Genomic DNA, 11,563 nt, shown 5'->3' with positions numbered 1-11,563 from the left:
TGGTATGTGTGCGCGACAGCTCTAGGGTTGTCGGCTGGTTGCGCTTGTGCCATCCTGTCTCTGGTTGCCTTCGTTTCTGGGCAGTCTCTTGTAGGGTGGGCGCAGTCTTCGCCGTGGAACAGGCAGTAAAATCTGCACGGCTGCTGCGCGCGTCCCCGGCCCCGACCGCGAGTTCCGTTTCCGCGGCCCTGGGGGGATACTCCTGGCGGTGAGGGGCCTTGCCAGCGGGGTTCTAGTTGGCGATGTTGTGCACCTGTTGCTGATTGCGGCCGTCCCGACCGGAGTCTGCCTGCGAGGGCCTTGTCCACGTGCGGCTGGACTGTGGAGTGTCTTTGGGTTTCCTCTGAGACTCGACTTTGCGCTGGTGGAGCTCCTCGGATCTGGCGTATTTTTCAAATAGCTGATACAGCTCCTGGAAGTTCTTGGGCGGATCCCTGATGCAGTGGCTATAAAGGACACCGGCCCGAAGGCCGCTGATGGCGTAGTGGATGGCGATCTGGTCATCGACCGAAGGCAGTTGTGACTTGAGGGTCATAAACTTGCGGTAGTACTCCCGCAGAGTCTCTTTTTCTATCTGCTTGCAGAGTGAAAGCTCAGCCAAGGCGTCGGTGTCTTGGCGGTACCCTTGGAAGTTGAGCAAGAATTTGTCCCGGAGACTTCTCCAGGAGTCGATGGACAGTGGGGGCAACCTGGTGTACCAGGTGAGGGCTGGGCCTTCGAGGGCGATGATGAATGACTTGGCCATGGTGGCGTCGTCCCCTCAGGATGATGCAACGGCGACCTGATAACTCATGATGTACTGTGATGGGTCAGTGCTGCCGTTGTACTTGGGATAGGTCCCTGCCCTGAAGTTGGCGGGCCATGGTGACACTTGCAGGTGTGGCGCCAGGGGACTTCGCTCGTCAAGGTAGTTGACACCTTGGAATGCCGCGGCGTGTGAGATGGCGTGGCCGTGCTGAGGGAAGTACAGGTCTTCGACTTGTGCGCGCTGCTGTAGGGGAGGGCCGTGTTGCAGGCCGAGGTGGCCTTCATGCTGCATGAGCGCAATCTCTTGTTCGAGCTCCTGGGCCTTCTGCTCTTCGTCGCGTATCATGTGTCGCACCTTAGCTTGTGCAGACACACGTTGGCGCTTGGCCTCAAGGATTTCTTTTTGCTTCTAGAGTTTGCAGTTCTTGATGCGCAAGGCGCGCAACTGTAGCTGCTCTTCCGCTGAAACGCCGATGACTTCGCCGTCCTCGATGACGTCCGCGCCCTCCGGTGGAGCGAAGCCTGGGGGAAGTTGCGGTTGTCCTCCAGAGCTGCAGGTGCGGAGACTGCCTTCGGGAGTGGGTTGTTCGTTGCGCTGCCTCTTGCTGAGTGCGTCGTCTTCAGTGGCCTCTTGGTGGGTGGTGTCAACGAGGGACTTGCCCTTTTTCTCGGCCAGCAGTGCTGCCTTCGTAGCCTCGTCAGCCTTCGAGCTAGCTCTCTTGGGTGCCATCGCGGGTGGTTTTTCCGTAGCACGAACGGTGGGCGCCAAATGTTGGAACTTGCTCTCCTGAGCAAGTTGATCCAACGGGGGAGTGAGAGCAACGTAAACAAGGTTTCAATTCGAGATGGCAATAGCTCTATTAATCTAGCCTCTCAAGGGCACTGTGCGGGGGTATTTATAGGTATCTGAGTGCCCAGCATCCTGAGTTAAGGACGCATGTGCCCTCAGGCGCCTAGGTTATCCCCGGAATATTCCCATAAAGCAGGGTTACAGACTGTAATTACAGGGAGACCTTTACAAATTAGGCCCGTAATGCGCAGCGGCCACGCAGGGCCTGTTACAAAGGGCCGGATCACACGTGGGCCTCCATGTTGGACGGGGCCGTGGGATGGGACAACCTCATCACAGGCCTTCGTCCGGCGACGCGTGGGACGAAGGGTAAGTCTACCAGTCGTCTTGTCTTCGTTGGTGCAGCGAGGCTGGCGAAGGCATCGAGCGAAGGGTGGTGTCTTCGCCTTCGCCCCAACAGTGTGTGGGGACGGAGTGCCCCTACATGTCATGTGTTTAGGTTTACCTTGCAAGGTTAAAACTCGATTCAAATTGTCTGCTTCTCGCAGCTAATGAGACTGCTTGATCCATTGTACTCCATTGTACTACATTGAGTAATGAGACTGCTTGCTACCATGAATGGATAGCTAGGTACTCATCTAGTCTAAAAATATTATTCTAGAACTTGAAAAGCTAAAACTTCTTTTAGACTCAGCTAGTGCTTTTGGCAAGCCAAACAGCTTCATGGTCTAGAGGTAGAGGAGTAGACTCCTCACACCGGGTAAGTCTTGATGAGTATTAGTATACTTAGCCTTGCTTGTGGCATAATTTTTGCAGGTACCTCCTTGATCTGGTTGCTGGTGTGACTTGGCCTTCATCCCTGCCACCGGGATAGATGGTCGAGAGGGTTACTGCTTCCGCAGGAGAGGACCAGGAGGAGTAGCGTGGTCGGGCTTTCTCCATTAGTTATTTCCGTTGCACTAAAAACTATTGTTACTACTTTTGAAACTCCGATAATGTAATCACTACTGATACTTTCTTAATTTATAGTATTATGCTTTATTGTATTTCTCTGTGCCTCACCTTCGAGTGAGCTAGTGGTATTTGATCCTTGGTAAGTGGCTTTATCCGACTAGATCCGAGGGACTGACGGGTTATTCCGATTTAAGTGTGTTGCTGCCTTTAAGGTGCGACTTGGGCACTTAAGCTGGAATAATTCGGGCGGTTCCGCTACAGTGTGGAAGAGCTAGTGGTGATCCTGAGTAAAGCATTCAGGTTGCGACTCTGCTAGAGAGCTACCAAAGTTGTGGTTAGCTTAAGTAGTGCTGTAACACGTCGAGATATAGTGAAAGTCTCGGCTTATCACCTTGAGCAAAGTGACTAAGGAGTTGAAATAGACTTCAAGCGAGTTGGCTAACTCCAACATGCATGTATACAAGCATTTGAGGCTTAGCTAAACCGCGTGAAAAATCGTTGTATCCTGTCCTTTGCTTTATTTTCTATTTGCACTTCTGATCTTATATTTGTTATAAGCGTTTGTGAAGTGCAGCTATTGTATGGACAAGGATATTATTCTGCAGCATACGACTCTTCGATTGAAACAAGAAAGTTCTATAGAGTTTAAGTTTTTATTAATGTATATTCACACTCCTTTAGTTGATATCCAGATCCTTGATACATTAAAAAAATACTTTCACCAAAATACAACTTCTTCTAGGTCTCTTCTTAGAGAGATCATCCTAATTAAGATTTATTTTTAAAAAATATTTTCACTAAAATACAATAACCATGTGTTGTCTCATTAGAGGGGAAGGAACCTGGTGAAGGTCCTTTTTCACCTTCTCCTTCTGCGTGTCATTCAGTCAACGTGTTTTGTCAAGCTCCTCAAATGAAGATTTATTTTTAACGTTTGCTTGAAGATTTGATGAAACTGCTGGTAGAACCGGTGGGAAACCTTGCCAGACGGCCGAGCTTCCAGCATCGTTGTCATTGCACTTTGGCCCTACTCGCGAAAGTAACAAGCAGGTTACCCCGTCGGTGTTACCGCGTGTGTGAGTGGGTGGCTCCAATCCAAACCCTGACCGGGTGAATTATTCGTCAAAAATAACATAGAACGGACAAGCTCCTGTACACGTTTTGTCACGTCTACTACTATACTGGCGACCGTGGAACGCAGCTCTATTTTGCTGACTTGTCCTCTGAGTCTGACTCGTCAGTCGTGACTAGGTCTGCCGGTCTGTAGCATAAACTCCTCCAGACTAGTACGTGGTGGTCCACGCGGATGGATGCGAATCGTCGTCCTGCATGTACACGGAAGACATACCGAACCCCCGGTAGTGCACGATCTGCAACTCAACAGGTCAACCCCATGCACACGCAGTGAAGTGCGTATATATACGGACCTGGTTTTCCTCCTCCTACGTACCAAAGGAAACCATAGCACTGCTTCCCCAAGCCTCGGCTAACTGCACGTACAGCCCGTTCCTAACAAATAACAACAGCAAGCTTTGTTTCATCAGCTGATCAATTAATCGATCTCATCCTCTTCCAGCCACGCTAATGATGGCAGCCAGCATCTCTTCCAGCCCGATGAGCCTCCCCGTCGGCGACCGTTGGCTGTCGGGGACCCTCTTCCAACGGCGACAGTCGCCTCCGACAGGGTACCGGTGGTTCTTCTCGGGTAATGAGGCGCTGAACATTGTCAGGGATTACAGTTGGGCCATCGTGGGCCTCGGGCCTTAGCCTGGTTGAATAGTACACGGGCATCTTCTACAAGAGGCAGAAGGAATAGCGACAAGGAAAGGCAGAACAGATACAGTATCGTCTTCCTCCTTCCTAGCTGTTGTTTCCTATCTCTAGCTTCTTCTAGGGTTAGTCCTCTACCTCTCCCTGCTTAGCGTGCTCCTGATCTTTTAGCCCGATATCGTGTACCTCTGCTTTTCCTTCCTGTTATCAGTAAAACCAGTGGTGCTCTGTACTTCTGACTGCATCCGTGGAGAGGGGTGCTAACAATTGGTATCGGACGTCACTGTTCTCGGACCATGGAGCCCAACCTTCAATCCGCACTGGAGGAACAAACGAAGATCCTTCGCGCGCTCAGTGCCCGGCTCGCTGCCCAAGAAGAGCGGTGGCGCAGTTGGGAGTCGAAAGTGGCGCACCATTCGGCGTCGATCCACGACCTTGAGGTAGCAGTGGCCATTGTGCCATCCGCGGCGTTGAGGCCGGAGCGAGACGCTCAGGTCGCCGCGACCCGCGAGTGTATGGCCGTGGTCGCTGACGACTGGGGTGGCCTCTTCGGCACAGGCGACGGCTGCATCATGGCCGACAACTGGGGTGGGCTGTTCGAGTATCCTGCTCACTTCCAGGAAGAACAGGACATCTACAACTGCATCCCCATCAACGATGGCACCCGCTTCACCGAGGAAGACGACGACAACCACCCCGCCACGCTCGAACCACTGCTCACCGTCACCACCACCGCCGCCGAGGTCGATTCCATCGCCAACACCGACGATGTCGAGGCTGACTCTCTCGCCTCCGCCTCCACGGTGGGGGTCGCCACATCCCAGGCCGCCGAGATGCAGCTCCATGTCGGGTGGGCGCGCTGGCTGGAGGGACAGGCCGACTACCTAAGACACGATCGGATGCTCTGCTCCAATCTAGATTCCCTTACTTCGAGCAACCACCCGCTGCTCCAGGATGCCTCAGCCACCAACAACTCGCCCACCCAGTACTCGACAGAATGCTTCAGCCATGACATCGTCTTGTTGAGGACTATCAGTGCTGCACCCACAAGCGAGGACCGCGCGCTGCAGCAGAGGCGCCACGAGTGCCTCGTCACGCGGCCCGAGTGGCGGAGGATTGGCGGACGGAACTACATCATGCTCGAGCATCACCCCAACAGGATGTTCGACGCGTGCGATAGGTTCTGGCACTGCGTCTTCGCGCTCTGTGACTTCGGCTCTGTGCAGGGCCTGCAGAGGAAGCTGGAGCGGCTCTGCCTGGCGGGGAGCGCGCCTGACCTGGAAGTCCTCGCCGTGCTTTCGAGCCTGCGCGCGCGAAGCCTTTCCGACCAGCGTGCCGCTAACCATACCCGCATGTCCATGCGGAGCATCTCCACGACGGCCACCCCGTTCAGACTCTGCTCTGCACAGAGCGGCTACATCGCAAGCGGGACTTCGACGGGCACGACTTGCAGCACCAGGTCACAGAGCTGGATCTCCTCCAAGTTCGAGCACTTCTCCATTCCGACCCCCAACCAGAAGGTCTTCAACCTCTCGTCTGATGTCCTCAATAAGAGAGATCCGTGGGTCGGTACCTTCGACCACATTTTCACCGAGCTCGGCCAACCACAAAGCCTGGAAGCTGTCCGACTTCCCTGCCACCTGCGTCATCAGCTACCAGACTGCTCCCAGTTGGAATTCACAGACGAGGTGTTTGCTGCACAGGAGGTGTTCGAGGAATTGTCTCTTAGCTCCCCTGCTACTTGGGTCAATATTGGGAAGCTCTTAGCCTCTCTGTGCTGGAAAATTCCTTGGCCACCACCACATATACAAGTTGGGTTGGGATGTGGTAGTGAGACTTTACGTTCAATTCCATGGTTGTCTCCCACCATAGCTAGTACCAATGAGGAGAGAATATTCATCATATCTGAGGATGGCAAGGTTGATGATGTGGTTGATCGGACGATGGATGAACAGATCGCAACTGCAGTCTTTGTGCCAGCTTGTATAGAAGCTTCGCTTAATGATGGGATGAATGCAGGCAAAACCAGGGAGGCCTTTGCTGATCATCAGTATTCTGATTATGACAGTAGATTGAAAGATAAGGATCAGAAGATATTATTTGAAGATGAGATTGATTTATCATTGTTCAACTGCAAGTTCGATTCCTGCGCAACAGATAGTCCTGTCATTGATGTTGTTTATACTGCACTCAAAGAAGCAGAGCTTCGTTCTACGGATCTTTGGCCATACTGGAAGGTTGATTGCTTGTGCAAGATAATTCCAAGACAGCTACTAGCAGAGAAGGCAATGATGCTTATAAGGAACACTGTTGGCAAGCTGATTATGAAGCATAAAGAAATACAAGTTGAAACTGAACAGATTGTGGGCGAGGATTATGTAAATGAAGGGGATTCTAGCATCCTACGGTTCCTACTTGCAAATGTGTCACCAAAAATAGAAGAGCCAAAAATTCCGTACACCCTGCAGGCCATTGGAGGAAACGTAATTGCAGTTTATGGACTTTTTGTGCAACTGATGACCAATGGTCAGTTTACTTGTTTTGCACAATATCAGCAAATATTCACGCAACTAGCTAATTGTGGTGGATCTGCACGTGTCCTTAGGGTTGACCGTGTGTTCAGAGCTGAAATTTACAACATCAGCATGCCGCTTTCTGACTTGGTTTGTCTTGCGGCCAAAATGAAAGTTAAGGAGCACAATTTGAGAAGCTTTGGGACATTCCTAGAGATTAATACATGGAAGGCAACAAAGACCAAAGGACTGGAGCTGCTTGAATATATGGGAATGGAGAGACTAGAGTTTATTGTGGAACAACCTGACATGGCATGTGATTCACGGGAACATTCACGGAACTGCCTATCGGTCTTTCTTTGTGATCCTGGTAGTACCAAAAGGTTCTCATCGGCTTGGGGGCAAGCCGAAACTTAAGAAGGGGGGAATGTCAGGGATTACAGTTGGGCAATCGTGGGCCTCGGGCCTTAGCCTGGTTGAATAGTACACGGGCATCTTCTACAAGAGGCAGAAGGAATAGCGACAAGGAAAGGCAGAACAGATACAGTATCGTCTTCCTCCTTCCTAGCTGTTGTTTCCTATCTCTAGCTTCTTCTAGGGTTAGTCCTCTACCTCTCCCTGCTTAGCGTGCTCCTGATCTTTTAGCCCGATATCGTGTACCTCTGCTTTTCCTTCCTGTTATCAGTAAAACCAGTGGTGCTCTGTACTTCTGACTGCATCCGTGGAGAGGGGTGCTAACAATCATGTCGCAGCGCCGCCGTCCTCGTCGTCGTTCTTGTCATGCCGTCGCCCCGGTCGACAAAACCACAACCGACCGCGACCACGCGACGCCCCTTGTCATGGACGTGGACCGCGTCTCTCATCCGGCCGAGACGACGTCCGGGCGCTCCGACGACGGGGAAGGGGAACTGGCCGCGAGGTGGCGGGAGATCCACGGCAGCGACCACTGGGAGGGGCAGCTGGACCCCATCGACGCGGTGCTCCGCGGGGAGCTCATCCGCTATGGCGAGTTCGCGCAGGCGTGCTACGACAGCTTCGACTACGACCGCTTCTCCCCTTACTGCGGCAGCTGCAGGTTCCCGGCCAAGACCTTCTTCCAGGACGTCGGCCTCGGAGGCGCCGGCTACCAGGTTAGCCGCTACCTCTACGCCACCTGCAACGACCTCAAGCTCCCCAACTTCGGGGGCCGGAAGCACAGCTCCGCCGCCAACGACAAGCTGTGGAGCGAGCTGGGCACGTTCATCGGCTACGTGGCCGTGTCCACAGACGAGGAGACGGCGCGCCTCGGCCGCCGTGACATCGCCGTGTCGTGGCGCGGCACGATCACCCGGCTCGAGTGGGTGGCCGACCTGACGGCCAACCAGAAGCGGCTCAGCGAGCTGGGCGTGCCGTGCCCGGACCCCGACGTGAAGGTGGAGATGGGGTTCGCGGAGCTGTACACGGGCAAGGACGCGGCCTGCCGTTTCTGCAGGTACTCGGCGCGGGAGCAGGCGCTCGCCGAGGTGCGGAAGCAGGTGGAGCTGTACCACGGCAGGGGCGAGCAGGTGAGCGTGACGGTCACCGGCCACAGCCTGGGCAGCGCGCTGGCGATGCTCAACGCCTTCGACGTCGCGGAGACGGGCGCGAACGCGTCGCCGGACGGCAGGAAGGCGCCGGTCTGCGTGTTCTCCTTCGCGGGGCCGCGCGTCGGGAACCTCAGGTTCCGGGAGCGGTTCCAGCGGGAGCTCGGCGTGCGGGCGCTGCGTGTCTTCAACGTGCACGACGGCGTGCCCAAGGTGCCTGGCGTGTTCTTCAACGACGCGGCGTTCCCGGAGGCGGTGCTGCGGGTGGTGGACGGGCTGGGCGCGGGCGGCGTGTACACGCACCTGGGCGTGCCTCTGGCGTTGGACCACAAGGTGTCGCCGTTCCTCAAGGAGACCATGGACATCTCGTGCTACCACAACCTGGAGGCGCACCTGCACCTGCTGGATGGCTACCGTGGCTCCGGCGAGGGGTTCCAGCTCCGCGGGAGAGACCCCGCGCTGGTAAACAAGTCGGCCGATTTCCTCCGCGACGAGCACATGGTGCCGCCCGTTTGGTACCAGGCGGAGAACAAGGGCATGGTCAGGACGGAGGACGGGCGGTGGGTGCTGCCGCCGCGCCATAGGGACATCGACGAGCACCCGGATGACACTGACCACCACCTCCAGCAGCTCGGTGTCATTCTCACCGCATCAACCTAGTGAAACGATGGTTAATTGATGTCATGGTGCATCGCACATAGAGGTGCCACGTTCTTTAGTCAATCCGAGCAAAAAAAATGAAAACCTCACCATAAAGCTTGGTGGAGAACAACATATACACTAGTAAAAAAGGATCATTCAGTTATCAACCGTCTGTGTTATTTTTAGTTGCAGTTACTTAAGAAACCGCTACTAGAAATCGTATTTCTACATGCGGTTTCATAAGAAAATCGCATGTAAAAATTCATGATTTCTAGTGGCGTTTTCTTAAATAACCGCATGTAGAAATCGATTTCTAGTGGTGGTTTTCTTACACTAAAAATTATTTTTATCCTTAATTTTCGAGTTTTTCAAACGACCTCGTATGATGAAATCACCAAAATAAAAGTTGTAGATCTCTAAAAGTTATGAAACTTTGTAGTTGACAACTTTTTTATTTAAACTTATTTCGGTTCTCAAAAATTGAATCTAAATATGTCAAATTTAAAATTCAAATTTTGCAAGCGACCTCGGATGGATGAAAAAACTGTCAAAATGAAAGTTGTAGAACTTCAAAAGTTATTCAACTTTGTAGTTGACAACTTTTTTATTTGAATTTGTTTATGGTCTCAAACAAGCAATTTACACACAGCTGGTTGTAATATGTGGATAAAAAACTACAAACTAGACATAAAGCATGGTGAGGTCGGTCATTCGATTCCTAACAACCATGTAGCACGTGAAAAATGCCACGACTTGCGACTTCGAAGGAGACAGAGGTGGGTGGGTGGGCTGAGTTTTCTCCTTAAATATTTTTTTATTGTTTTTAAAACTCGTTTAATGTTTCTGAAAATAATTTTTACTAGCGGTTTTATTATGTCGACCGCCAATGGAAATCCATTTTCACTGGCGATTTTCTTAACTCAACCGCCAGTGAAAATCGATTTTCAATGGCGGTCCTCAGTTATCCGTCTGTAAAAATGATGATTTCTACATGCTCCTAGCACCGACGGTTCTAAGAAACACCAGTGAAAATAGGTTCACAACCGTCAATATAGAGCTTCTGTGTACTAGTGATATTGATTCAAATTCAGTTCATATTGCAAAGATGGATCAGTTTTGAAAGGTAGTGAGAAAAAAAGGAAACATATGTGCCAAATATGAGCCTTTGGTGTACATATGGTGAAAAATTATATATATTTTTCCATCTTAATTCATTTATATACAAAATTTTAAGTTCAAATTTATTATACTTTAGGTGTAATAAAAAAAGATAAATTTTTTGACAAGTTTAAATTAGAAAATCGACTAAAATGTTCTCTTTTTTATTATAGCTAAAATATAACGAATTTAATATAATATGAGTAGGATGAAAAGAATATGTATGAATTTTTTTTAGAAATTTTTGTGTTCATGTGCATCATATATGCACTAAAGACTTATGTGCATCGGATATGTTACCAAGAAAAAAGATTCACAACATTCAATACAGAGTTACGGACATAAGAGTACATGTACATGCGCCTATATTCTTTCGACATATTGAATTTATAAACTGAATCCTATATTAATCTATAGATAATATTTAATCATTATCTAATTATGATAAATTAACAATTGTTGTCTATATGCTTTCTCATCCATATCCATATATGTTACCCTTAGGTTTATTTTGTGGCACATTTTTGTATCTTCAACATGCAAGGTTGAGTCTCAGCGGAAATCCAAAGATGCTCCACAGTCCAGCCGCACGTGGATGAGGACTCCGCAGCCAGACTCCGGTCGAGACGGCCGCAATCAGCAGCAAGTGCACAACATCGGCAACCAGCACCCCGCTGCTGACGCCCCTCGCCGCCAAGAGTATCCCCCCTAGGGCCGCGGAAACGGAACTCGCGGTAGGGGTCGGGGGCGTGCGCAGCCGCCGCGTCGATTCTACTGTCTTTTTCATGGCGAAGACTGCGCCCACCAAACCAGAGACTGCCCAGAAACGAAGGCCACCAAAGATAGGATGGCACGGGCGCAGCCAGCCGACAACCCCAGAGTTGTCGCGCACACTTATCAGCAACCCCCTCCACCATACATCCACGCCCCCGCCCCGCATCCACCGCACCACGCATACCAACACCACCAGGAAGTACAAATCATACCTCCCCCACCCCCACCTCCACACCAGCAACATCAGAACATCCCCCACCCCCACGCCCCGAAACAAGAAGACTTCGCCGATCAGCCGTATCGCGGAGTCATTCATATGATCACTGGGGGGTCCGGCGCCGACTTCGACACAAAGCGACAGAAGCGGGACCACTACAGCAGCATCAACCACGTCGCCATCACCGGCCCAGTCGTGCAGACGAAGTGGTCCCCGTACCGCTAACCTTCGACGCACGAGACGTCGACCTGCGCAGCGCCCCTCACATCGACGCCATGGTTATTAACTGCAGCGTGGCAGGCTGGGACCTGCACAAAGTCCTAGTCGACAATGGCAGTCAAGCAGACATCATTTTCCTCCATGCCTTCGACCGCATGGGCATAAGCCATAGCCTGCTCAAGCCTTCGGACAACCCATTGTATGGTTTCGGCGGCAA

At 51.6% G+C, this 11,563-nt stretch overlaps 1 protein-coding gene across 1 annotated transcript; it reads left to right on the top strand.

The window, feature by feature from the left end:
* The first annotated feature begins 7,227 nt into the window (after positions 1–7,227).
* LOC103629515 (phospholipase A1-Igamma1, chloroplastic) lies at positions 7,228–9,134 on the top strand. Its single transcript, XM_008650611.3, has one exon. It carries the CDS (start codon positions 7,518–7,520, stop codon positions 8,994–8,996), a length of 1,479 nt encoding a protein of 492 aa, XP_008648833.1. The 5' UTR covers positions 7,228–7,517; the 3' UTR covers positions 8,997–9,134.
* The last annotated feature ends 2,429 nt before the right edge of the window (positions 9,135–11,563 follow it).

Source organism: Zea mays, chromosome 6, assembly GCF_902167145.1.
Source record: "Zea mays cultivar B73 chromosome 6, Zm-B73-REFERENCE-NAM-5.0, whole genome shotgun sequence".
Taxonomy (NCBI): Eukaryota; Viridiplantae; Streptophyta; class Magnoliopsida; order Poales; family Poaceae; genus Zea; species Zea mays.
The sequence above is the reverse complement of the archived record's forward strand: the minus strand, read 5'-3'. Positions and strand labels throughout refer to the sequence as shown.

Excerpts from the sequence above, each read along its gene's own strand:
- LOC103629515 (XM_008650611.3), top strand. The coding sequence starts at position 7,518 with ATGTCGCAGCGCCGCCGTCCTCGTCGTCGTTCTTGTCATGCCGTCGCC.